The sequence below is a fragment of the Kickxella alabastrina genome (assembly GCF_025024165.1).
Source record: "Kickxella alabastrina strain RSA 675 chromosome Unknown BX661scaffold_13, whole genome shotgun sequence".
Classification (NCBI taxonomy): Eukaryota; Fungi; Kickxellomycota; class Kickxellomycetes; order Kickxellales; family Kickxellaceae; genus Kickxella; species Kickxella alabastrina.
The window spans coordinates 354,687-381,109 of NW_026251484.1; the positions used below are offsets into that span (position 1 = coordinate 354,687).

The following is a 26,423-nucleotide window of genomic DNA, read 5'->3' on the forward strand; positions in this document are numbered from 1 at the left end:
GTTGCAGCCACCACTTGCCCTTCTGAAGACACGAGCAAGTGCGTGAGTTGTATGCGGCAGTATATGTTTGAGAGGGGGTGTTGAAAATGGCAAAACGCGAGTGACGCGGGGAGAGATGATGGAATCGAGTCAAAGCGCGCAACTAATCCTGTCTTACCGACTGTCATTTCTACACGCTTGCAAGTTAACCATCATTTGAACATTTGAACATCATCGCCAGTATCTTAGTACCAACCAACACCAATATCAGCCCCCCCCCAAGCAATGGTCACATTCCGTGAAGCCATGTCTGACTCGGACCAGAAGTGGATCAAGAAGCAAAATATATACTTTGTCAGCACCGCGCCACTGGCCAAGAGTGGCCACGTCAACCTGTCGCCCAAGGGTTACGACGGGCTGCGCATCCTCGATAGCAACCGCGTGTTACTGCTCGACGGCCGCGGCAGCGGCTGCGAGACCATCGCTCATGTGCGTGAAAACGGCCGTATCACCGTCATGCTGTGCGCCTTTGAGGGCAGCCCCCGCATTGTGCGCCTCTTCAGCACCGGTACCGTTCATGAGCCCGGATCGACCGAGTTTTCTTCTCTTTTCGCCGAGCACTACGCGGCCGACTGGGACAACCCAGACAGGATCAACTTCGTGCGCTCCATCATTGATGTCAAGGTGCATATGGTCGCGCAGTCATGCGGATATGGTGTACCGCTGATGGGTTCAAGGACGAGCGCAGGACTCTGACAGACTGCTTCAAGACAAAGCCCGGCGAGGTTGTTGGCAAGAGGTTGCCGCTCATTAATTCGCGCAGCATTGATGGCATTCCGAGCCTTCTGAACGGCACAGCCGATGCCACTCGCGTCGCTGTGTTCAAGCGCAGGTTCATTATTGCCGCCCAGTCTGCCGTGCCCTGGGTCGGCGGCGCTGCGCTGGGCGCGGCCATTGCCTTGGCCGCCGTCAAGAAGGTGTTTGCTTGATGTGTTTAAATTTAAATATGATTTTTATAAGCACGCAAAACTCTGCTTCTGATAGAAATCATCATGTCAACTTTAAAATCCAGGAATCACATGCAAAAAAATTTAATATCGAACGTCATCGAGTCCTGTATAATTTACTTTTTATGCGTTAGGAAAAACAAAAATATTTGCCCATTTTTGAACAAAGGGGGCCCCGATTCAAGTCCATCTTTTAATTTTTCGTTCTCTCTTTAATATCTCTACTGCCTTTTTTATCGCTCGATACACACACATCAACAACAATAATAACATTAGGCATTAGCACCAGTAAGCAACACGTTTTTTACTGTGAAAAATAACCACACAGCCACCGCGGTTATCGTGTTCAAGTGAATTTAAAGCGCTAGTCAAAAATTAAACACCAGAGCAGAACAGAACAGAGACAAGCATGTCAGCCATTGATGACAAGGCCGACACCGCGTCGATTAACAGTGATATCACCAACGCGTCGTCTCGCCGGCCATTGCGTGCGCGGCAGTAGACGACACTCACACACAAACACAGCCACAGGCTTTGCGCAGACGCAACCCAGACACAGTACACTCAGCCAACATCAGCCGAAAGAGATAAAAGTAGTGCCCACTAGCAATCAAGCTCAAAAGAAAAAGAGACCAGGCGTTCCGTATCTGCAGGCGCAGGTGGTACACTACAAGCCGCGCGTGTCGGTTTTGGACAAGGAGCTGACCACCGTGAGCTACCACGGCTTGATCAACTTTCTGCTACTGCTGCTTTCGGCCACGCTGATCCGGCTGGCCATCGAGAACTACATGAAGTACGGCTTCTTGGTCAGCATTCCGGGCACCAGCGTCTCGCGGAGAGACTGGTTGGCATCAGTGGCGGGCTTTCTCTCAGTCAGCGTGGCATTTTTTGTCGCGCTGGCCATCGAAAAGAACGCTGTGCCGAGCAAGCCCAACTACGCGAATGTGAGCGACGAGGCACTGCGTGTTGGCATGGACGCCGATGAGAAGCGCACGGTGTTGATGCATCTGTCCAACCTGGCCTTTGTGCTTGTCGCGCCCTCATGCATAACGTATTTCGCCATATTCCAGCCGGCCCTGGGCACTGCCGTCATGATGTCCGCATGCATCATGTTCCTTAAGCTGTACTCGCTGGCTGCGACCAACTTTGATTTGCGCCGCGCCTACCGCCTGGGAGACTCTGGCCTGAAAAATGACCCGCTAATATTCTCTAGAATGGAGAACGGCCGCTTTGTGCTCAATTTAAAAAACAAGCCGGCCGACGAGAACCCCGACAGCGACACAGATGTCTCGAGCGAGCTCGGCAGCAGCAGCAACAGGGACAATAGAAGCGAGAACGCGGTTGATGGCTTAGCCGACGTCGCTGCCAGCGATGGCAGCCAGGATTCCACAAGCGGCAACGGTCTGGTCGGCCCCAGAATCCCATTTGACACATGCGGCAGCTTCTCGCTCAATGCGCGTGCCTGGGCGGACATTCCTGTGGGAGGCGACGACAGAATCGATGCCAAGGCCGATGCCCTGCCACGGCCGCGCATCCGCCGACGTGCTGCCACCACAGCGGCCAACGTCCTTAGGCTTGTTGCTGACAGCACAGATGCCGCCGCAGCCACCATCCGGTCGGCTGGCAACTCGGCCGCGACAATCACTGACGGCAGCGCTCAGAGCAGTAATGGCAGCAGCAACGGCAGATATCTAGGCAGTCGCGACACAGACGTACTCGGATCGGCGATATCAACTGACAGCGCCTTGTTCTCGGCAGACAAGAGCCTTGCAGTGGGCGACGGCAGCAAGGCGGGCCCGGCGCACGGAAATGCCAGGCATCGGATCCACTACCTGGTCGCGTACCCGCACAACGTCAGCCTGCGCAACTTTGGGTACTTTTGGCTGGCGCCGACACTGTGCTACCAGCCGTCGTACCCGCGCATATCGGGGTCGATCAGCAAGTCGTTTGTGGCCAAACGGCTATCTGAGCTGGTAATCCTGTGCATTACAATGTACGTGGTCATCCAGCAGTACGCCGTGCCAACACTGGTGGGATCTGTCAAGGCCATCGACACTCGCGACGGGTTCTGGCTGTCGGAGCGCGTGCTCAAGCTGTCGGTGATCAGCGCGATCGTGTGGTTCCTCGGCTTCTACGCGCTCTTCCACGCCGGGCTCAACGCGCTGGCCGAGGTGCTGCGCTTCGCCGACCGCGCCTTTTATCTTGACTGGTGGAACTCGGTCGACCTGGCCGCGTACTGGCGCGAGTGGAACCTGCCGATCCACTACTTTTGCAAACGGCACATCATGGTGCCGCTGGTCTCAGCGCCGCTGAACCTGCCGGTGAGCGCCGGCGTGATGGTCACCTTTTTGTTCTCGGCTGTGATGCACGAGCTGCTGTTTGGCATCCCGACGCACTGCCTGAAGGGTACTCGTTTGTTGGCATGATGGCGCAGATTCCGCTGATCCAGCTGACGCAGTGGCTGGTGCGGTGGCGCGGCCCCGAGTCCGGGCTGGGCAACGCCATCTTCTGGATCTCCTTCTGCATAGTCGGCCAGCCACTCGGCGTGGTGCAGTACTACTACACATGGGTAAAGAATAACCCCTGAGATTGCTTTCCTTTTTAGGGTCCACCATTGTGCTTTTGAATACTGAACATTGAATTTGGAAACCAAATGACGTCAAATCCCTCTGTGCTTGTCAAGCAGATAATAGGATGCAAACAGTTTGATTGTTCACCCTTTCCAGCTGAGGAACTGGATCCAAGTTTGGCCGCTTCCGAGAAATGGCGAAAGCAGCCAATATCAGACGAAATTGCAATTTTCTTTTTTGTCCTGTTTTTCTTGATAAAATTTGGGGCTATTTTTACAGACGAGGATCGACACTAGATGTTATTTGCCACCCAAACAAATCATTTCAAAATAGAAGCTGTTTGATACTTTGGTGGGAATAAAAACTTTGCAATTGTATACCAATGGGAAAAAGAAATCAAGCGACGGCGATCCAAGCTCGTTTTCCTGCTCAAATCCAGTCCAATATCCCATGCATTTTGGTGCTGCCATTGATTCTCGAAAAAAAGTGGCATGCTGTTTGGTGGAATATGCTGGCCAACCGAGGCACCCGAGTTATTACCAACCTGTTTAAGCGCTTTCTTGGAAGGCACGTTAATGGATGCCTGCAACGTTTTCCGAATTAAAAATAAGACAATGGAAAAGCAGTAAACAAATCGCAAAAACAAACACAAGCACAAACCACTCATCACAGGCTGGAGTTGCGATGACATCCCTCGCAACAGCAGTGCTGCGCGTTTTTAGCGCGGTTGCATCAATGGCGCACAATGTTGAGGAATGAGAGAGAGAGGAGGGAGAGAGAGAGAGATTTAAAGACACCATGATCTTGGTGTGACTTGGTACTGGTAAGCACTGGCAAACACTGCGAAATACGGGTGCAGCGTCGCAGCCTAATGGTGCTGCGCAAAAACAAACCCAAAGGCTGACGCCAAAGAGCGAGGCGAGCGGAGCAAAGCATAGCAGGACACAGCGGAGCAGGGCACAGCAGCGTGCCGCAGCAGCAGAATGGTTTCTTTCCGGGGCTGATTTCATGGGTCGATACAGCTGCAGTGTCCATCCTTTTTCGTCGCTGGAAAGGCTAAATGCAGAAGCGTAACAGAAAAAGGATTCAAATGCAATACATATAAGCGCTACGCTGTGATATCTGCTTTCACACCCTTCTTTCGTTTTTTGTTGGCCGGGGAAAACGTTTGTTTTTAGCGGGCGGACTGAGCACCGAGGGCGGAGGACGGAGGGCAGAGCGACAGATGTGCTTTCTATTTTCGTGCCCTCGACCCCCATCATCGGTGCCATCATTAGCCATCTGCTGATTTCCTAACGCGCTTAAAAGCGTTCTGGCTGTCACGCTCGCCTTTTTTGCTTTCTTGTTCTGTTCCACCAGTCTACTCTGCTCTTTCATTTCTATATTTATATCTTTGAGCCCAAGCTTCCCAGCGTGCTTTTAAAAATAACTCCTCCTTCTCTTCTCTTTCCTCCGTTTTTCCTTTTAATACACCCACGCCCTGTTCTCCAATTACCTTTCTCCTTTTTATTATCCTTTCTTCCACTCGCCCTCTTATACCCTTTTATTACGAAGTGTTATCGCGCGCGTACACACATCCTAGCACCCGGCTTTAATACCAATCATGAAGGTAAGAATTCACAGCCAAAAGCACAATACCCGCAGCGCGCATCGCTTGCGGTCCGAGCGTTGCCGCCAGCTGCGTGGACCGGTTCTGTCTGCGGACCGGTCATTTTTCCATGCATCACAGAGTGCAAATTACGTACTGTCTGTCTGGTGCGCACCAAAGCCTGCTTTGCAAACAAACAAAAAACTTGCTGACCATATCCAGTGCTTCCAACAATGCGGTACGCCAGCAAAATCGGCGTGGTAGACGCTTTTGCCACAACAGCCATAGTTCAACAATGAAAAACATTTGTCAAGCATGGCTGGCTTCTCAGGGTTTCCCTCTCTCCCCTTTTGTCATGCGTACACATACTTTTCCATCAAAATTATTATTGTCATCATTGTTGTTGGTGCCAACAATGCCTGTTTTTGTTTGTTTTTTCTCGGTTCCATGCAAAATATAAAGCACAATGCCTTGCTTTATTTCCATTTGTTTGGGCTTTTCTTTGATCTCCATTGTTCTTCAACTGGACCAATTGATGGGTTCATCCAGACTTTATTAATCTTTATTGTCTTTTATCTCTTCCCCCATACGCAAAGTTGTTTTTCCACTTGCCACAATTTAACAGCGCTAAACGCAATTTTATTCGCATTCGCATTGTAGAACTTCACAATCTCGGCCCTTGCCCTCGCAGCGCTGCTGCAAACCGCCATGGCCGCCGGCCAGTGCGGCTCCCAGTCCTGCGGCAAGGACTCGCCTTGCTGCGTCAGAGGCTACTGCAACTCCAATGCCATGTACTGCAGCCCCTTCAACTGCGAGGCGGGCAACTCGTACTCGGAGAGCAGCTGCTGGGACACCGCTCACTGCGTGCAGAGCAGCGTGAACTTTGCCAGCGGCAACGCCTTCGCCCAGATCGCCGACTACAACGGCGACCCGTCGACGGCTGCGTTTTTGTCCCAGTTCGAGCCCTCCAACGCCAAGCAGAACAACGGCGAGCTGGAGCTCACGCTGGTCAAGCAGGCTGATGGCAAGGGCTTTGGTGCCACGGTCATGAACACCCGTGCCTTCCAGTACGGTACCGTTGAGGCTGTCATGCGCTCGGGCTCCTCGGGCGGCGGTGTTGTGTCGTCGTTCATCATCCGTAACGATAAGGTCGGTGACGAGATTGACTTTGAGTTTGTTGGCGCCAACAAGGGATCCGTAGAGTCCAACTTCTACTGGCACGACCAGCTGGACTACACCAAAATGGTCAAGTCGCCTGCACTGCCCGACACCACCACTAACTACCACTCGTACGCCATCCAATGGACCCCCGACAAGATTGTCTGGCTGGTCAACGGCAACGCCTTCCGCACGGTCAACCGCGCCGACACCTGGGACTCGGCCTCGAACACCTTCAAGTACCCCGACTCCGAGTCCTACGTCAGCTTCTCGATCTGGGATGGTGGCTCCGGCGCCAAGGGCACTTCGGACTGGGCCGGCGGCCTTATCCAGTGGGGCAACCAGCCCTTCACCATGGCCGTCAAGTCCATCAACATTGACTGCTACTACAAGGGCAATGAAACTACCTACACTCCTCCGACCAGCGGCAACAATGGCGGCGACGGCGAGAGTACCGACGGCGAGAGCACCGACGGCGAGAGCAACACCAGCAAGGGTGATGAGAGCAGCACTGCTGACAACACTGACGATGACAGCTCGTCAGAGGTCAACAATGATGATGAGTCCTCCGAGGAAGAGGAGGAGGAGTCGTCCGTGAAGTCTAGCTCTTCCAAGACCAGCTCCACCAAGACCAGCAGCATAAAGTCCGCTAGCCATGACGAGGACGAGAGCAGCGAGGCTGACGACGAAGAGTCTCGGATCAGCGGTGATGTCGAGGAGCAGAATGACGACGATGAGAACTCCAAGAGCAGCATCAAGGCTGGAGCCTCCTTCGTGAGGTCTAGCTCCAGCGATGCGCGTACCCTTGTTGCTTCGTTCGGCGGCATGACCGCTGCCCTGATCGCCGCTTGCTTGTTCTAAGCGCTTTGCTAACCGTCTTTTAATTTCATTTTTTTACTTTTATCGTTTGCTTGTTCGCTTTGTTTCTGATAATTGATGCTGCCCATCTTTTTTATTGGATGGCTCGGTTCGGCTCTGGCATTGGACCAGGGCTTGTGCATACCCCTTTTTATTGGGCGAGCCGAGCCTCTTTTGGATACTCAGAAGCATTCATCAGTCAGCCAGTCGGGTTTTTTTTTTGCGGTCCAGCCCACTTCAAGGTTGTATGTCGATCGTTTTTTTCAATTTCTACTTCCTTACATGCCCCCCCATTTTTTAAAAACATCAACAACGTGATCCTGTTTTGGTGCTGTGTATAATTGCAGGACAATATTTTCATTTCTGTATTTGGCACCGCATCTATTTTTCGCTTATTGTTTTGCGCATCATCCGGGCAAATATTTGTTTTATTTGCTCTTGGAGATCGGATGTCTTTATTTGCCACCAATGTTGATATTTTTTTGTCGCTGCAGCTTCAACACCAGCTGCCATTATCGCTATCGCGGGTGCAATATCTGTTGCTATTATTGTTATTGGCTTCAATTTTTGGCTCGCACCCTGGTCCAAATATAATCTGCGGCTGACCCAGTACCTGTCGCTTGTTTGGCGCGGTGACACTCGAACTCACACACAGACACTTAAAATGCAAAAAGCATGAACTTTTTCGACCACACTGTTGAGCATGGTTGCTTTTCACAAGCACCAATCCGGATGGGAAATAAAGACGATCAGTTTATAAACAGGCTTTGCACTGTACAACAGACAGAGATGCATCAGCAAATGGGTGTGGGGACAGCAGCGCAGCCCAAGGGATTATCCGCCCTCGTTTATTTCTCCCTGTCAGCAAAGATGGATGGAGTAGTTTGCCTTGCCTGTGATATTGTAGGTCAAAAGTGTGCCAACACGGATACTTTAGCGCTCCCTCATGGTTACAGAAAGCACGCTGATAAAGGCCATACAAAGGTGAAAAGTGAAAGCAAAAAGAGCTGCCAATCAGCACGACCCGCATCTGGCACCTTTGCTGATATACTAGAGGCCTCTTTTGTATGGAAAGCGCAGGTGATTAGTGCGCGTCATTCTGGCAAAAAAAGCACCTTTGGGGGGGGGGGGGGTCAAAAATAGAGGTGCGTGTCGGCACAAAGAAAAAACAATGAAAAGTTGCGATTGTGAAAAAGAAATGTGGGGCCTGTGCAAGCAAACAACCCCCAAACTCGAGTCGCTTGCATACTGCTTGAGCACCATTTCGCCAGCTGCCCACCCAAAATGGCAATGGCAATGGCAATGAAAACAGCAAAGGCAATAGCAATGTAAAAATATCGTTCAATTCCATTATCCTTTAAAAGAAGCAAAAATCCTCTGTTTTTCCTCCTTGGTTTACTTTTTTTCTTGCTCTTCACGAACTTTATTTTATTTTGTATTTCAGTGCGCGTACCAACTTTCCCTTCCATTTATTATCCAATTTCCCCCACTCTCCCCTTATTTCCTAGCCCAACACGGTCATAAAAAAACCACGCTTGAAAGACAATGCCCTCGTTCACCACCTATCTCGCCGCAACAATGGCGCTGATGAGCTCCGTCCAGGCCGGCTTCTACACCACCTACCCGGTAGGCGCCGATGCCGTCACCCCCGGTCAGACCATCAACATCCAGTGGAGAACCGACGATCAGGAGCCATCGCTCGCGAACGCCAGCGCGTACACCCTGAAGTTCATGACCGGCGGAAACATCATACAGACCACCGTCAGGACCATCGGTACCTTCCCTATCTCGCAGACCAATGTCCCCTTCACCATTCCCCAGACCGCGCCCGGCATGTACTTCCTGATGTACACTGCTGCTGACGGCTCGGGCTCGTCGTGGTCCACGCGCTTTTCGGTTGCCGGCGGTACCACTGGTACCCCGAGGGCGTTTCCACTGGAGTTGACCCGGGCACTGAGGTGACCTCTTCCAGCGTCGCAGCAGCAGCATTGCTACCAGCAGCAGTGCCAGCGACACCAGCACTTCCAGCAGCGTTGACGGCGGCGATGGCGAAATTGGCGAGGGCGATGACGGTGAGATTGGCGGTGCCATTTCAATCACCCGGAGCACGTCGTCAAAGTCGGAGTCCTCATCCCAGACTACCGCCAGCACTTTGTCTACTTCCGAAGTCGTCTCCGAGGACACCAACACCGATACTGAAGCCGTCGGTACCAGTTCGGCCGTCCAGTCCAACAGCGATGCCTCGCAGGAGCAGGACTCCAGCATCAATACTGACAATGGTGACGACAGCGACTCTGACAAGGATGTAGATACCGACAAGGACGTCGATGCCGACAAGGACGTCGATGCCGACAAGGACACTGATACCAGCGAGGAGAAGGAGGAGGGCACTATTGGCTCCGACCACGCTGACCACAGCACCAAGGCCCACAATGCTTCCGAGTCTGACGATAAGAACGAGGGTAGCTCTAGCTCAAAGTCGAAGTCGAGCTCCAAGTCCAGCTCCGGCTCCGATTCCAGCTCCAGCGGAGCATCATACCGCTACCTCTCAGCTGCTGCTCTTGTTGTTGCCGCTGCGTTCATGCTCTAGTCAATGTTTGCTGTTATTGAGTAACCGCCCTTATAGTTAGCTTATGTTTCCCCTAGTTTTATTTTTTCACAATTGTTTTAAATAATCTCCGCATCTTTCACAAGTTTGGCGTATCTTAAGTGTTTCAATAAAAAATGTTTATGCTATTAATTTGAGCTTTTGAAAACCAAGTGTTTAAAACACCGAACGCCACGACTATGCCCTTTACCGTGGAAGTGCAAATATCAATTTACTTATAACACATATCGCAATTGTATTTATGCACGCATGTGCCGACATTTCTCCAGAAATAAGTATAGTTTATTTTCAAACCAGCACTTATCCACACTGCATGGCTATTATTGGGGGGCGCTCCTCTTTTTGCACGACTCTCGAGCGACTTTGCAGAATGGATAAAATAAAACCGTAGGAAGCCAATACTCGCATGCAAGTATACGCCCAACTTCATGCGTGGAGCGATTGGTTTTATAGGCAATTTTGATGAGATCTGTATGTGTGAATAGACGCTACTATTTTATTAATATTTTTTGGCCAGCTACCAGCGTCATTCGATTGTAAACGAAGGTGGGCAAAAAAACAAAACAGATGTGGAGTCGGAGATATTGACGCGCACAATGCCAAAAAATTGAATATCAAAGTGCTACTGACGCCAAATGCCGCACTTGGGGGAAATAATATTATTAAATGTTTGGTCAGCCAGGCCAAGAGAAAGGGGTGGCCATATTTGCGACTGAAATAGTAATAAAGAATGGTTGATATGGCACATTAAATCTCGTCGCACACCTTTTGCTTTTGAATACTCTTTCTTTTATTCGTTTCTTCCTCCCCTTCCTCATTCGTGTATACCAACCCAACGTCCAGCCTAACACCAATCCAATACACCGCGTTCAGTACAGCTCCTCCATCTTTTGTAACCTGAGGTTCCGTAATTAACAAACCATCTTATTGCATCAGCTGTTTTAGCCTCATCAATACGGCATGTCGCAAATCAAGCTTCCTGCCGGCACAGCGGTAAACCTGGAAAATGTCCCGCTGCATCAGTTCTACCACATCTCGCTACACCCAGTCACACCACTCGTGATCGTTGCAGTGTACACACTTGCTGTCCAGTATCTAAACTCTACAAGGGGTAAAAACCTGTCAAGAATCGAGGCCAAGCGCCAAAGCCTGCAGCTCGCCGGAGACGAGCTGCAGAAAGATGTCGGCACTGTCAATAAAGCAAAAAAGGAGAGCGGCCTTGGATGACCGCTTTTATCGTGCTCCACAATTTGGCGCTTGCAGGGTTCTCGTACTGGTGCGCAACAAACTACACGGCTGCCTTTGCCAAAACAGTGGGTGAAGAGGGATTACGCTGCGCAGTAAGTATAAACAGTAATCCAAAATGTGAATGCAATATGTCATATGAAAATAATATTTAATGCAGTGACAGTGGTAACACATTTGTAGTTTGGGAAAAAAGATGGTTAACGACAAGTGCCAATTTTTATTTATACGTGCGTTGAATTTGTGGTTTGCCATATGCTAAGCTTGCACCATTTTTCTCAACATCTTCAATGTAGTACTGCGATACCAATCACACAATATGGAACAATATGTTCAAGTTCAACTATCTGTTCTACCTGAGCAAGTACTATGAGCTGATTGACACGTTTATTATTTTGGCCAAAGGTAAGACTACGCTTGACAAAGTTTGGAAGTGCGCGCATTACGCGCCATTGCTAGCATGTTTATTTTTGAGATACACATAACAATAATATAATGCTAAATCCAACATATTATTATTTATAAATTTAAATTATGCAAATAGGTCGCAAGGCTACATTCTTGCAAACGTACCACCATGCTGGTGCCATTGCCACAATGTGGGTTGGGTGCTATTTTGGTTCGCCCCAGCTCATTTTCTATGTGGTCGAAAACAGCATTATCCATACGCTGATGTACACGTACTTTGCGCTGACTGCCATGGGATATTCACCTCCGGGTAAAAAATACCTGACCCACCTGCAGATTTTCCAGTTCCTCATCGGGCTCGTGTTCATCGCCCTGTACATCACGCTTCCCGGATGCCTGACGCCTCTTCAGAGAAACCTACTGTTTGTCATGCTGTCGTACCTAATCCCACTTATCTATCTGTTTGTCGACTTTTCAATGAAGACCTATGGAAACAAGGGCAAAGTCAAGGCCAAGACGATGTAAGCAGCTGTTTGCACTGACTTTGAGTACACGCCACTTTATGACATACTGCTAGTCTCCATTTCAACATTTATCTCAACATTTATCTTTTTACTCAATATTTATCTATATATCCTCATATGATATTCTTGCAGCCACAAGTTTACTTGAACAGTGTAAGCAACCTTTTTTAAAATTCGAAAACGTGGTTGATTTGGCATGTTGTGATTAGCTCTGCGTCCAGCCACATCGATTGTCTTGTCAGAAATTTAATTGCTGCTAATCGATTAGCCATATACAGAAGCCCCTTTTCCCACGAACAACACACCTAAAAATATGCTACAATAGTGCATTTGGTGGCTTGGCTGCTACAAGACAACAAAGCTGTGTATTTCAAATTAGAAACGGTCAGCTTTTTATTATTTAGCTACCAGCAATTGTGCATTCAAGCAAACAAGAAAAACCAAAACAGTAGCACAAACAGACAGTTCAGACAATAAAAAGTAAACAGTATTCGCAAAAGAAAATATTATAAGCACACGCTTATAAGCAAGCTTTTCCTGGTAGCAGCAGTAGCAGCAGCCCCCAGAATTGTATAGATAAAAATATAAATGAATGACCAAGAGGGACGGCTGCACCGACAAAAGTGAAAACCGTATTGTCACATTTCTCAGGGTGTGTGTATGTGATGTTTATGCTTGTAATACTGCTTTGTCATCAGATGAAATGACATGCACATATGTAAGACCTCCCCAATTTAAATACAAAAATGCTCCTGGTAAAAAAGGAGGAAAGTGAATTGCTGCATTGGAAACCACACTACACCTTGAATCAAAGATGCTCTTCGATTAGGTTTATTTTTTGCCTTATTTTGTTTTATTTAAACATCAAAAATAGGGTGGTGTAAAGTGCAGTTGAAAATGTAATGTAGTGTGACATTATGTAAAATTGGCAAAGTAGTTGGCATTGAATTAATTAAAAAATGTGTCAAAATGTCACTTTTAATAAAAAATAATGTTATGCATGACCAATTGCGAGCCCCCAAATATAGAATAATGAAATATAATGAAATGATCTTGGGGAACGAATAATGCGCTGGCAATGCATTGCAATTAAAAACCTCCCCCAAAATACAATTTGTTAAAATGCACGTGCTTAAATTTACAAGCAATAGTTTAAAGCAGCATCATGATGCAAGTGGCGGAATAAACAACACATCTTGAGGCGGAAGAAATAAGAAATAGTAAATAAGGCACTTATATTTTTATTGGCATATATTGATTGTTGTTGATAAAGTACTTGCTGCCGACCAGTCACATGGAATATAAAAATAAAAGTTTACTTAAATTAAATTGAAACAATATTGTACCAAGTTGTACACTATTTAACAATTAAATCGATGCGCCCACACATATTGGTGTACTCAATATGTCGTAATGGCAAATTCCCAGCACATTTAATTATGTTTTTTACTTGGCAATTTCAAAAAAGAATTGTAAATATCCCTTGGTGAATAATAGCACATAATTACAGATACTCAAAGCAAGCAATATTTTAAAAAAATGCAATTGTGCGCAGTGTTTTTATTTATTAAAACAACCTGAATGTCTAATGTTGCCAACACATAAATAGAAAATAATATCTCAAAAACTGGCGATATAGCATGTTTTGCGCCTGTAAATACGCCACTAATTGAAATTACCTTTTGTGTTTGCAAGGTGGCAAAAACTGTGGTTTGGGCGGTATTAAATAATAATTATCACCATTGGCCGTGCTTATTTTATTTAATAATTACATTTAGCATTTTCAATTCCAAAATGCTAATATCATATGCCCGCCTGTTTCATGGAGCACCTACATCGTTATGCCGGCTCAATGCATTTGGTGCTGCTTGTGTGATGAAAATGCATGTTATATTATCTAGCCTGGCGTTTTTCACCCATGCAGTTGTAGACGCGATATATTTGCAACAAGAGCGGTTGTTATATAAATACGTTTAATAAGATAGTTGCTAAAAGTATATACAATTTCTTACTAGCCCGTCATATTATACTGCGCTGCAACGCGCTTTATATGCAGAGATTACCCACACATTATCATTTTTATAGTAGTTCTGGCTGATGGTTGCTCCGAGCAAGGTGGCTATCCGATGGCTTGCTTTATCGTGCTCCGGTATATATGGCAGTATACCGCCACACGCAGTGTCCGTGTGCATCTGCTCCACACATGTAATTCCCCCTCTTGGTTAGGCCATTCTCAGAAAGCAAACTGTCGCATTAAATAATGCACTATTCATTTGGGATGGCAAAAGCATTGCTCTAATATTATGTCGTGTACAACAAACATTTAAAAACCAAATGGTCACATATTTTTATTTAAAGCCAACGCAACTGCAAAGCTAGGGTTGGAATGCAAATACTGTTTTAAGAGCCTTATATTTATTTTATTTATCTTTTCATAAAGCAGCTACGTCTCTGCATTTTTGGGGGGTACTAGTCTTTCATCAATCAACAATATATTTTTAACGTGGTGGGAATTGAATAGCAAATGTGTTAGGAACACCTTTTTTACCACGCCTCCGTTGTCAAGCTATTGAGAATTAAACAATCAATCGTGTATACCCATCGGCTTTGCACTTTTTTGGCATTAATTCCCCCACCCTTTTTTCTCCGCACATTCATATAACACGGCTACTAAACTTTATTCTGCCACGGGCTACCGCTGTCGCAGTCGCCGTCGCCATCCCAGCCTCTTGCTCCACACAGGCACTATCGCTCCGCGCCAAAGTAAGTCTGCCCACATACGCGCCCGTTATGCGGGTACGTGTACACTCGTTTCTTTTTCACATCTCCATAAATGTTTTGTTTATATTGTTTGCGGTGTTTCTTGTTCACAGCTAATATTGCACAAGGAGGGACACAGATGACATTAAAGCGACAACATTAGCCGCGCCAAAAGCGCTATTTTAAGGCATTGCCCTTTTATTGACAAAAGCAGTGGGCGTTCAAATTTACTGCTTTGAAATTGTGGCCTAACAGCACTGTGCGAGCGAGCAATAGAGAGGAGTGAGGAGCGGGTGGAATTGATACTGCGAAAACAAAACCTTGTATCGGCTACATATAAACTATTCACCGCCCAGTGCTCCCTCCCCGTTTTCCAGGGCACTCTACTCTACTCTACTCTAGGCTACTGCGCCGAGTCTGAGTCTGAGTCCGGGTGCTCTTGTCACCCCTGCCCTCCGCCGAGCAGCATCATCTCCATCCCCAGTTTACCTTGCAAGGCGCGCACTGCTCTGGCCACCTCCCCCATTTTGCGTGTGCGCTGGCGGCTGCTCGGGTGTGTTCCTGACGCACAACTGCTCTTGCTGCAATTCAGGCGGCCGAGTAAGCGGTATTAAAGTCATCTTTCCGAGACAAGGCAGGGCGAGCAAGAAAGACTTCCGCAGAATCGGAGAAAAACGTAATCGCGACAGCGGCGGCTGTCCCTCCCTGCTTTTATATTGGTATGCCCCTCGCCATATTTAAACAACAGCACCCCCTATTCAGCTCTTTGTTGACCAAGCTGCTCCATCTCTTTTCTCTCTTTCTCACTCCTTCTCAGCTCCCTCCCTCGTTCATAGCGCTGGGCCGGCCTTGTGCATTCAGCCCCCGGCCTTCAGCCAAACACTCCTTTGTTGCAACCATTAATCACCGCCTGCTCAGGCGCACGCACTCTAGTGGCCTTTCATCCGCAACTCAGAGCCCAGAGCTGCACCATACCCCCCTCTTCATCCCCCTCCCCAATCAGGATTACTTTTCTTTCGTTTCTCGTTGCATTATCCAGTTCATTATTCAAGGCATTTGGGCTGGCCAGCTTTCAGGACAAAGAGCGCAACAACAACAACAACAACAACAAAACAAAAGGTCCAAACTGCGAAACGCAACGCAGAGCAGCGCAGCGACAACAAGGCGTGTTCAGCGCTGGCAACAACCGCTCGTAACTGCCCCTCCCCTCCCCCCTCTGCTGCCCTCCCCCCGTGGCCCACCCCCTGAGCCTCATTTTCCTTTGCTGGTGGATAGCTGCACCGGATTCCCCTTTGTGCTCTGGCTGCTTGTTTCCTTCTCCACTCACACTCACACTCACACTTCGTCTCCGCCTCCAGCGCTTTATGCAGCGCACATAAACTCGCATTTCACAAGCCGCTTTTCTCCTCCACAAAACCTATATTTTCTGAACCACTTCGCACTTCGCACTTTGCACTTTGCACTTTGCTCTTGTATCTTTATTATTTTATTTTGTTTTATCTCCATCGTCACATCCATTTATTATCCACTTACATGTTTTAACTTTTCCTTTTCACTCATATTATATGTTGATCATTTAGCCGTTGCAAAAAAATCCATACCCATTTATTTCATCGTCATCCAACATCTCCATATTGTAGCCCTATCAAATCGCCGCCAGCCCTCACTCACACACACGCGCGCTTTATTTTCTTTCCACACATTTGTACCATTGATCGTGCATTGGCGGTTGCGTAATACACTCCGATTTGTTTGCATTAGTTTTTTTACAAAGCCCGCCCATCCACATGGTTTCAGCAAGCAGCCCCAGCGACATGGCCGCCGCCGGACCCTACAAGCCCGAGGCGCCGCGCCCGTACAAGTGCCCAATGTGCCCAAAGGCCTTCTTCCGCCTCGAGCACCAGACACGCCACATCCGCACCCACACTGGCGAGCGCCCACACGCATGCACCCACCTTGGCTGCGAGAAGCGCTTTTCGCGCTCCGACGAGCTCACCCGCCACATGCGCATCCACCGCCCTGACGTAAGCGTCAAGCGCGACGCGCGTACGTCGCGTCGGCGCAATGGAGCGTCTCACGGCACGCGCACAATGCTGTCTGCGGCTGGCAGCGGCGGCGCTGGGCCAATGTCGTTTGCCGACGGGTCTACTGCGCGCAGGCAGTTTCCATTGCGTGCTCCGCCAGGATTGAGCCCTATTGCTACTGCGGGGTCCCCCTTTGCTACTATGCCAGCAAACGTGTTTCCGTATCAGCACGCCCCTTACTCGGCGTCGGCCGCCGTCATACCGTCTGGCTTTGGCAGTCCATTTTCCGGCCACCACTCGCACCAGCATCAATACCACTACGGCAACCCACAGGCACACGCCCGCCACCAGCAGCAGCACCAGCACCAGCAGCAGACCAGCAGCAGCACCAGATCCCAAGTGCGCCCCACGGCCGGGCGGATGCCAGCGATGTGCACTCCACACACTATGCGCGCGCAGCGGGCTCTTATTCCTCCTTGCGCTCTGAGGCTGCGGCTGGTGGTCCCGCATTTGCTGTGGCCGAGTCGTCCTACCACCACTGCCGGAGCCATTCCTCATCACCGCCCCGGGTGTTCAACGCACCCTCCAAAAGCTGCAATGGCGCCAATAGCAGCGCCGGCCACTTCTACCAGCAGCAACAGCAGCAACACCAACACCAACAAGATCGCGGCTACTCGCAGATTGCAGCAAGTGGCTCAGAAAACACAGCTGGTTCCCAACAATCAAAATTTCTGCTGCACTCCCTCCCATCTGCAGATGCATCCGGAAACGCCGTTGCTGGCGTGCATGCCTCCTCCGCAATGTCGTCAGCCTCGTCGGGATCATCTGCGCCATCGCCGCTGCCAAACGCAGTGGGCTCACTAGAGCACCCCCAAAACTCGCTCGCGCCATTTGACAGCGGGCGCACAAGCATGGCTATTGGCAGCGCCAGCGCCAACGGCAGAAGCACCAGCTTCAACGGCGGATTCTCCGCTGGCTCAACAGCCTCCTTCGTACAAAAGCGCACCCTGTTTGGAAGGCGCACCTCATCTGGGCTTCCGCCACCACCACCTCTCAACCTCGCCGCCGCACAGTCGCAATGCCCGCCGCTGTTCCCGCCCCCTCCTCACTCGGCGTCAACAGCCGCATTTTCGGCGCTGCGCTGCACCAAGCCACAAACACAGCCATCGCAGCTGGCCACAGCCCCGATTGTCTGCGAATCCAATTCAGGGTTCTCTGGTCCTGGGCCTGCTGGCGCCACGTCAGATTCAATGGTGTCGCTGCTGACAAGCAACAGCCGCAGCGCCGCCACTGCCAACGGTGCACAGTTGCTGTTTAATTCGGCGGTAACGCTGTCGTCTGCCGCCGCGAGGCACTTAGAGGGCACACACTCGCTGCCCACAACCCCGCTCCGTGCCTCACATTACAACCCTGGAGCTGCATCGGCGTTGTCGCCGCTGTACAAGACCCAAGGCGCTTGCCCTCCGCGCTCCAACGGCCCCCAGCATCTTCAGCATTCGCTCAGCCTGAAGCTCCCAGCACAGCCATGTCCAGTATAGATGGCTGTGGCAGCCCCGCATTGAGCGGCGGGTCGCTAAAGCACTGTTTGAACGCCAACTCGCCTCGCACGCCCTGGATCACACAGCAGGGTGCCTGCAACAGGGTGCCCAGCCGGCTAGAGATTTCCGACCCGAGCATCGAGGACAACATTGGCAGCATGTCGTCAGTATACCCGTACAACTACAGCATTGCCAGCCACATCCGGACGCCCCTGCGCAGCGATGGTAAGGAGGAGACGCGCGCGTCTGCCAATCTTATCTCGGCCATCCCGTGCCGCCCAATGCTGCACACAAAGTCAGCACGCAGTGTGTCTGCAATCGCTGATATTCTCAACTGCACCGACCGCTCTGAGCTCAGCCGCATGCGCCTTCCGCCGCCAACGCCAACATCGGCTCATGCCCAGAGGGACCACACCAACGTGTTTACATCATCTTTGGATTAATATGAACTGCATTTTTCACTTATCGTAACCTGCATATTCATTTATTTATTTATTCGTTCGATTGATTGATTGTAAATCCTGAAAAATGAAATTTTAAAAGTGCGTCGCACCATCTCTCTCTATCTTGGCAGTTTAGGTGTATTTTTTACAATACTATTATTTTTTTTGTTAATTTTTCTCGCCTTATCGTGTGCAGAAAATGAGTAACAATATGTTTACATACAAATGATCAATCTGAGAAATATTATGATTTTGGAAACACGGGCTGCAAACATTGTTTGCAGCGACCTTGGTGTTTAACACCAAGTTATGCCTGTCGATGCGAGCGCATGACAGACAAAATGTCATTTTTTGTTAATTAAAAATCACACTACACCCTAATCCCACCACAATGCTGCAATGATGCAAGAGAACGTGCTTTATTCTTTTCTTTATCTTTTTCCTCTTTTATTTGCGAAATGGTTAATTTTTCCACACTTTCGATTGTCTCTTAGCATTGTTAAAATTACAACATATAACATACAACAGTAGTAGAGGGAAAAGAATAAACAGGGCAGTTCAACGTAATGGCAGCGAATATCAAGGTGTGTATTATTGTAGCTTGTTTGAATATATATAGACATGATGTATGATGATCTTCCATTTGCCAGCTGTCTTTAATTCACCCTGTTGAAGCAACTTTTATTATTATGCAAACGCATTTCTTACATAGTATCTCGGCCAAAAGGCAGCTCAGTTGGTTGACGTGGACCTGATGTCTAAGCATGGATACGTAATCGAGCAGCTCATGGAACTTGCCGGATTCAGCGTTGCTCAGAGTATTGCCAAGGAGTATCCGGCCGGAAAGGTACTTCTGTGCATAGGCCCTGGAAACAACGGCGGCGACGGGCTGGTGGCTGCCCGCCATTTGAAGCACTTTGGATACAAGACGTCCCTGTACTACCCAGTGCAGCCTGCAAAGGATCTTTACAAAAATCTTTTGCACCAATGCGACATCCACCATATTCCAGTCGTCACTGATCTCACCACAGAGGCAAAGTCCAGCGATCTGATTGTCGACGCGATATTTGGATTCAGCTTCAAGGGGTCAGTGCGGGCACCGTTTGACCAGGCACTTGACATACTGCGTGGCGTAAACACCCCCATTGTTTCTGTGGACATTCCCAGCGGCTGGGACGTTGAGTATGGCGATGTCCAGGGCGTTGGCCTGCGTCCGGATATGCTGGTGTCACTGACTGTGCCAAAGTTATGTGCCAAACAGTTTAACGGAAGATTCCACTACTTGGGTGGAAGGTTCGTGCCTCCAGACATGGCTGAAGAGCTGAAAGTACCAAAGTATCCTGGAACAGACCAATGTGTGCGCCTAGCTTAAGACAACACACGCATTTTCCAGTTTTTAAATATAAAGAGAAAACAAATTAATTTATAAAATATTAGTAAATGTGAAAATATATAATATATAATATTGCTAGCATAAGGCTGAGACGTGGTATTTTTATACGCCATTCAAAAGGCTGCTAATTGGCGGTAGCATGTGTTGATTGTGTTGGCTTTGGTGCTGCTGCTGCTGCTGTTGGTTGTGTTTAGATTCTGGACAACATCCGCTAACACTGGACATGCAGAGTTGGTATACGGAGTATATGGCTGAGATGATTCCCTGCTAGTAGACGTTGCCGAAAACACAACTGACGATTCTCCAGACATGTTTGGGTGTTGCTTACAGGAGGGGGAGGCAGTTGGAATGGTTAATGTCACCCTCTACCGACGCCTCCAGTGCTGTCGGCTTGGGCTCCCCTAAAAAATAATGCAACGATGGCTGGCTGTCTACGTAGCCCGCATTGTTGCCGCCAAGAAGCGCGGTGAGAGAAATAGCGCCTGAGGACGGGGATTCCGACGATTTCGAGTAACCATGAGACAAGGAATTGTCAGCAACACTTATCGTGGTGTCTCCGTTATAAGCACCGTTGGCCCTACTCGGCTGGGGGGCTTCGGCGACATACTCGCTATGAAACCCCAGTGGCTGAAACGCTGAGGGGTACAGTGGAGAACCAATGTTCGAGTGCGCGTGGGGTTGCCAAGAAGTAAGGCTCATTATTGCAGCATTGACGACAGATGACCCGCTGATGGACGTGTCTGTGGATCTCATAGAGCCGCTATTATCAACCATTAGCGGCTGGAATGAGGATGTAGACTCGGATAATACATTCTCGGCGGCGGTGGTGGTGGTGTCGCTCAGGCCAAGGCTATTCAGGTTGTGTTGTTTGTCTTGGTACTGGTGCTCGCGAAATGTATCGGCATACAGTGCTGTTGATGAGGTAGTGGTGCTGGCGGGGTTTATTGTGGCAGTAGTAGGGCGAAAAGAGAGGTCCAGGCTGGGTATTCCGGCAAACATGTTGGGACTGGAAAACCTGCCTGCAGACGAGGTGTCAACGGCAGAGTCGCGGAGCCCAACTGCGCTCGATTGGTTAGCGCTCAGCTCAGTTTCCAGATTGTAGCTATTGGCAGAGCGCGAGTCGGTCAGTGGCCTATAAAGGGCATAGCGGTTGTCAGCATTTTGCGACGCGTAATAGTTATCGATTGTGGCAACATTGTAGCTCTGATCTGATGGCTGCTGCTGCTGAGTGGTCTTGTTACTGTCTGATCGAGAATGCTGGCCCCAGGAGTGGTCTGCCCGCTGCAAGCGACTGGACGGAGTATTTCCAAACGGCAGCATCATGGGATAAAGGCTATCTCTCGACGAGTTTAGGAAATCACCAGCACCTAACGCCCACGAAGAGGTGGACGATGTCGACGGCAGATTGCTAGTCGGGCAGTCCAAAGAATAATTCCTGCCGAACGAGTAGTTACTGCCATTGATTCCGGCGACTTGCAGTGCCGAAGTGCCATATCCTGCGGCGGAAGATTGGTTGGCCCGTCCTGTAATATCGCTTGTAAAGCCGCCGGCCGCTGCCCCTGAAATGATGCTTCCGAGCGTGTGCTGGTACGCCGATGCAGACATATGATTGGTTGCGGAGGCAGGCATCGCATGTTGCTGGTATGGATGCGATGCCGTGCTGCCAAGCGCCGACCCTGAGAGCCCTGACGAGTACACAGTGGATTGAGCGACTGAATGGTGCTGTAATACGATGAGTTCTGCGACAGCCCGGGCAATGAGGTAATGCTGGCCAAGCTCATGTCGCTTAGGTCTTGACGGCCAGCGGCAGCGACAGCGGCCATGGCACCATACTGCGCACCAAAAGTATGCCCGCTCACAGACATGGCTGCTGACGAGTGCCTGTTAACAGAGTCATTCCAGGTATCGTGTTTGTCAGGGCAGCAATAGATGACAACGAATGCGCGGAACCAGACCCTGAAAATGCCTTAGCAGACGCAGCAGCAGCCCCACGGGTGGCGCGCTTTTTGATACCCTTGGCCTCGCGCCGCTGGGCAGGCGTGCCCTTGTGGATGCGCATGTGGCGAGTCAGCTCGTCTGAGCGTGAGAACCGCTTCCCGCATCCGGGATATGCGCACCCGTGTGGCCGCTCGCCTGTATGGGTGCGCATGTGCCGCGTTTGGTGCTCCAGGCGAAAGAATGCCTTGGTGCATAGTGGGCACTTGAACTGGCGGACACCCTCGCACTTGGTTGAGGTGTTTCTGTTTGCCATTATTGGATCCACCACCATTAAATAAAGAATCGGTAGCGCGCGGGTTGAAAATAAAGGAGTGTATGGTTCAAGTGAACCTTTGGCCAGAGCACTGTTGTTTGAGGAGACTAGTATTATGCAATCCACAAAAAAAGAACTGGTGCAAACAAGTATAGCGTCGGATGGTGAAAATGGGCAGAGTGGCAAAAATACTATGTTCTAAAGAAGAGATGGTAATTTCTGAATGGAAAGGCGGAGGGAGCGAGAAAAATAAAAAAGAGAGAGATACAAGAACACGGCCAAATGCAATAGCGATTCGGCTGTAAATGCGGGGATGCAAGAGGAGAGAAGAGGAAATTTTTAGAAAATATGTAACGACGAATTCTTAGCTGAGGTATTTGTAAGTCGATTGCAGCTGATGTTTGTGCTTCTACTATTAAATTGGCACAACTCAAAGTATGCTAAGTACTTGAAGGATCATGAAACAAGTCAGAAAGTAGGGATATTCAAGGGTCTAGCGCAGTATGAATATGAAATATATGTTTATAATTAAGTTTCGTTCACTATTGTTAGCAGTAACAAACAAGAAAATGTAGCAAAATTCTGGATAATCTTTAAAAAGCAAATGCGAGCAAAAATGTTATTAAACAATAATTTCCGTGACGCGATAACCAATAACCGTCGTTTAATATTAAAATAAAATATAGGCGATTGTGTCAAACAAAACCATGGTAACTATGCGATGGTGTTTTCACCATCATAATTTCTAATAAAACAATTATATTATTATTAGCGATATGCACAATTTGCAGTGTGTGTGTGTGTGCGTGTGCGCGCGCAATACTTGAGGATGTATTGAATAGAATTAAATTCGGGGAATAAATGCCAAATATATTAAATACAATGTTTCCGTTATATTTTCAACCCTAATAAATTGGTTGAAACATATGTTTAGTGCTGGGTATTGCAAGAAAAAGCACTCGAAAACGAACTGTTATTTTCCACGCGTATAATAATTTCCCATCAGCATATTAATTTGGCTGATAAATGCGGAGAACAAATTATTTAGGCAAAAATGCTATTCGACATTAACATTGAATCCTAGCGAAGCTTCAGTGGCAGGCGAAAATGGGGGTATTGTGCGCGCCATACAGAATCCATTGATTTTGGTTACTGAAACTGCCAAAATCAACTGCTGATTTGCCTGGTTGCTGGCATCCAATGTGAGCTGATGTTGCTGAGGGTTTTCCAAAACTCAAGCTTTGGTATTAAATATCCAATGCTCAAGGCTCAGGAGGCATTACAAGCTGCGCGCCTGTCCTTGATTTCTTATAAATGCATTGTGTTGATCGATTAATCGGCCACGATCAGTCGCGTCACTAGCTTGGCACATCTTTGCTTTGTTTCGAGCAAATCGTCCTGCATGCGCCAACAAATTATTTTTGCTTGACCTTTTTTTACCAAATATCCTTTATTCCATACTCCCAAGTTTACTCGAAAAGGATAATGTCGAACCAATCGCTAGAATCGTTTTACTCTACAATCAAGGATGCAATTGGCGCAGGCAATCTGTTGGGTGTCGTTGATAGCGCGCGCGCTGGGCTAAAGCAGTACCCCAAGGAGGCCGAGCTGGCTAAGGTCGAGATTGTAGCACTCATCAAGTTGGAGCACGTCTCGCAGGCTCTTGCCGCCATCAGCAGGGCGCGCACTGCCAAGCTGGTTCCAGCAAAGCAATGGAGTACGAAGCAGCGTACTGCCACTTCACACTGGGGAGTTATGCCGATGCCAGAAACGCGCTGAAAAAGGCAAGCCCAGGACCGAAAACGGATTATCTGCTGGCGCAGATTGCGTACAAGTGCGACCAGTTCTCCGAGTGCGTGGGCATCTACAAGAGGCTTATTGCCACGGCCGAGCAAGACAGCCAGGAGCATACTGACTTGCTGCTGAATTTGGCGGCGGCCGAGGCAGCAGAAGCCCAGCTCAGTGGTAAGTATCCCTCCTCTGGCCACGCAGCCCAGGGCAACTACGAGCTGATGTTCAATTCTGCCACCGGCCTATTGGCCAGCGGCAAAGCCAAGAGGCTGCCGAAGTTCTTTCTGAGGCCAAGACGCTGGCGGTGACCACGCTTGCCGCAGACGGGTGGGCCTCGAAGGACATCGATGCAGAGACCGGCCCAATTGACGCGCAAAGGGCGATTGCTCTGCAGCAGCTTGGCAACGACGGCGAGGCGCGCATTGAATACACGCGCCTGCTCGCTGGCGGTGCGCTGGACGCAGGTGTCCGCGACGTGGTGGGCCACAACGCCGCCGTGCTGGGATGCATGGAAGTGGCGGCGATGCCACTCGCGCCAACATCGTCAAGCGGGCGGTTCAGATCCCAGGGCGCAGCAGCAAGGCACTCAGCCACTCCCAGCGCGCGCTCATGACGTACAACATGGCTGTCGCCCAGCTCGCGCAGAACCAGCCGGCCGCAGCCCGCCGCTCGCTCAGGCGCCTGGGAAAGCGCTTCTCCGACATGGCTGTTGCCAACGCCGGGCTCGTCTCCGCTGCGATCTCGCTGAGGATGGGCCAGCCCACCCAGGCTCTGAACGAGCTCTCAGCACTCGCACACAGCCAGAGTGCCACTGGAGGTGTCAAGGCGGCCTGGCAGCAGCCCAGACAGCCATTGCGCTTGGGGACAACAGCCGCGCCGGCCAAATCCTCTCCGAGTGGATGGAGAAGGCGCAGGCCGTGCGGCTAGCACAAACCAGTGCCCCCGAGAAATTTGCGCGCTACTACTTTGGCATAAGCCTGCTGGCCGGCAGCCTCTCTGAGGACACCCGATCCGATGCGGCGGCTGGCACTTCAATTGCAGCTGCTGCTGCCAGGCACTGCAGACGGAGCTCAGCAGGACTTCTGAGTCTGGGCCCAGCGTCGCGCTGCTGCTAGCTGTCGGCGACTGCGCAGCGCAAGCCGGCGATGCGGAGGGTGCTCGAGAGTGCTTTGCCGCAGCGAAGAAGGCAGCGGCCAGCCAGGGCGCCGACGCGACCAGCCTGGTCTCGGCACACGCGTCCACAGCACTGGCGGCGCAGGGTGATGGCAGCGGAGTCAGCAACCAGGCCGTCGCCCAGGCGCTCAGAGGCCTTGGTCGGCGCAAGCAGATTGTGTCGGCTGTCCCTGGAGCCTCGCCCCGCTTTGTGCGGAAGCTGCAGCCCAGAGCCGGCGGGGCGCCGCAGAGTTTGGCGGCCACCAGGCGCGAGCTGGCTCGCAGTGGCGCAGTGGCGCCCGCCAAGAAGCGCACCGAGCGCAACCGCGCGCGCCGCCAGCGCAGACTTCTGAAAACGCCGCCCAAGGGCTACAGCCCAGCGCGCAAGCCCGACAGCGAGCGGTGGATTCCGCTGCGCCAGCGCGCAAGCTACAAGGCACGCGGCCGCAATGCCAAGCAGCAGAAGCTGCGCGGTGGCGCCCAGGGCGGCGCAACAGAAGCCGGGTCGGGACTCGGCGGCACCGGCAGCGCGCGCATTGCTGGCGGGAAGGCTGCTGAAGCAGTGCCAGCCAGCGAGGCCAAGCCCGAGAAGAGTGTTGTCCCCGCGCCCTCTGCAGCGCCAGGTGCTGGCAAGGGCGGCCCCAAGGGCGGCAAGGGCAAAGCCAAGGGCGGCAAGGGCAAGAAGGGCGGCAAATGGTAGCTTTTTTAATATACTTCCTTTGACATTCCACGGTCATTCTTTAATTCGTTCCACCGGACTGCATGCAGAAACCAGGTGGGCGGCTGCAGCATAGCACAGCGCAGCACAGAATAGGGGCCAGCTGACTGTACCTTGCGCTGCAGTCGAATCAGGCTGCTGCGGCTCCCATCTGCCAAAGCACATGGCACTGGATAGAGGCTGACCTGCCTCGTTGCGCGACAGGCCTGGTCTCCTTTGACAACCTTTCCCAGAAGCACGCCTCATTGCGGAACAAATACTCGGCGCGCGTCTGAACTGAAGAATTCGACAGATCATGGGTTAATTTAATTCAAATAATCCTGTGTCTCTGGCCGGAATGACCGGCAACGCCCGCCAACGCCTGCTGCGGGGCCAATTGGCAAGTTTATGTCCGGCTGGCTGATGGGC

At 50.2% G+C, this 26,423-nt stretch overlaps 11 protein-coding genes across 11 annotated transcripts; 9 read left to right on the forward strand and 2 right to left on the reverse strand.

Moving 5' to 3' along the window:
* Positions 1-264: 264 nt before the first annotated feature.
* BX661DRAFT_193999 (uncharacterized protein) lies at positions 265-968 on the forward strand (the record flags this gene model as incomplete). The annotated part of the gene is made up of 2 exons (XM_051537838.1): positions 265-696; positions 717-968. The coding sequence occupies 2 exons, from the start codon at positions 265-267 to the stop codon at positions 966-968; spliced, it is 684 nt and encodes a 227-aa protein (XP_051391266.1).
* Positions 969-1,630: 662 nt separating this feature from the next.
* BX661DRAFT_213216 (MBOAT, membrane-bound O-acyltransferase family-domain-containing protein) lies at positions 1,631-3,864 on the forward strand (the record flags this gene model as incomplete). The annotated part of the gene is made up of 2 exons (XM_051538739.1): positions 1,631-2,109; positions 2,752-3,864. Coding segments are annotated over 2 exons (1,140 nt in total), but the record flags the coding sequence as incomplete, so codon positions are not given.
* Positions 3,703-4,325, reverse strand: BX661DRAFT_30258 (uncharacterized protein). Its single transcript, XM_051539049.1, has one exon. The coding sequence runs from the start codon at positions 4,245-4,247 to the stop codon at positions 3,876-3,878; it is 372 nt and encodes a 123-aa protein (XP_051391268.1). The 5' UTR covers positions 4,248-4,325; the 3' UTR covers positions 3,703-3,875.
* A 580-nt stretch (positions 4,326-4,905) lies between these two features.
* BX661DRAFT_183441 (concanavalin A-like lectin/glucanase domain-containing protein) lies at positions 4,906-7,255 on the forward strand. The gene is made up of 2 exons (XM_051536235.1): positions 4,906-5,165; positions 5,805-7,255. Exons 1-2 carry the CDS (start codon positions 5,160-5,162, stop codon positions 7,161-7,163), a joined length of 1,365 nt encoding a protein of 454 aa, XP_051391269.1. The 5' UTR covers positions 4,906-5,159; the 3' UTR covers positions 7,164-7,255.
* A 1,236-nt stretch (positions 7,256-8,491) lies between these two features.
* On the forward strand, positions 8,492-9,896 carry BX661DRAFT_183444 (uncharacterized protein). Its single transcript, XM_051536236.1, has 2 exons — positions 8,492-9,075; positions 9,119-9,896. The coding sequence occupies exons 1-2, from the start codon at positions 8,706-8,708 to the stop codon at positions 9,748-9,750; spliced, it is 1,002 nt and encodes a 333-aa protein (XP_051391270.1). The 5' UTR covers positions 8,492-8,705; the 3' UTR covers positions 9,751-9,896.
* Positions 9,897-10,319: 423 nt separating this feature from the next.
* Positions 10,320-12,055, forward strand: BX661DRAFT_183446 (fatty acid elongase). The gene is made up of 4 exons (XM_051536237.1): positions 10,320-10,959; positions 10,983-11,108; positions 11,310-11,418; positions 11,558-12,055. The coding sequence occupies exons 1-4, from the start codon at positions 10,729-10,731 to the stop codon at positions 11,944-11,946; spliced, it is 855 nt and encodes a 284-aa protein (XP_051391271.1). The 5' UTR covers positions 10,320-10,728; the 3' UTR covers positions 11,947-12,055.
* Positions 12,056-16,519: 4,464 nt separating this feature from the next.
* On the forward strand, positions 16,520-16,720 carry BX661DRAFT_143690 (uncharacterized protein; the record flags this gene model as incomplete). The annotated part of the gene is made up of 1 exon (XM_051533015.1): positions 16,520-16,720. A coding segment is annotated over one exon (201 nt), but the record flags the coding sequence as incomplete, so codon positions are not given.
* A 580-nt stretch (positions 16,721-17,300) lies between these two features.
* On the forward strand, positions 17,301-18,888 carry BX661DRAFT_183450 (uncharacterized protein). Its single transcript, XM_051536238.1, is given in 2 exon segments — positions 17,301-18,167; positions 18,182-18,888. 2 exon segments carry the CDS (start codon positions 17,530-17,532, stop codon positions 18,708-18,710), a joined length of 1,167 nt encoding a protein of 388 aa, XP_051391273.1. The 5' UTR covers positions 17,301-17,529; the 3' UTR covers positions 18,711-18,888.
* A 181-nt stretch (positions 18,889-19,069) lies between these two features.
* BX661DRAFT_183451 (apolipo protein A-I-binding protein) lies at positions 19,070-20,132 on the forward strand. Its single transcript, XM_051536239.1, has 2 exons — positions 19,070-19,294; positions 19,423-20,132. Exons 1-2 carry the CDS (start codon positions 19,277-19,279, stop codon positions 20,080-20,082), a joined length of 678 nt encoding a protein of 225 aa, XP_051391274.1. The 5' UTR covers positions 19,070-19,276; the 3' UTR covers positions 20,083-20,132.
* A 2,018-nt stretch (positions 20,133-22,150) lies between these two features.
* On the reverse strand, positions 22,151-22,315 carry BX661DRAFT_128221 (uncharacterized protein; the record flags this gene model as incomplete). Its single annotated transcript, XM_051532501.1, has 1 exon — positions 22,151-22,315. A coding segment is annotated over one exon (165 nt), but the record flags the coding sequence as incomplete, so codon positions are not given.
* Positions 22,316-23,714: 1,399 nt separating this feature from the next.
* On the forward strand, positions 23,715-25,997 carry BX661DRAFT_224934 (uncharacterized protein; the record flags this gene model as incomplete). The annotated part of the gene is made up of 7 exons (XM_051538922.1): positions 23,715-24,004; positions 24,031-24,319; positions 24,347-24,368; positions 24,407-24,659; positions 24,695-24,964; positions 24,991-25,231; positions 25,261-25,997. The coding sequence occupies exons 1-7, from the start codon at positions 23,840-23,842 to the stop codon at positions 25,995-25,997; spliced, it is 1,977 nt and encodes a 658-aa protein (XP_051391276.1). The 5' UTR covers positions 23,715-23,839.
* Between the last annotated feature and the right edge of the window lie 426 nt (positions 25,998-26,423).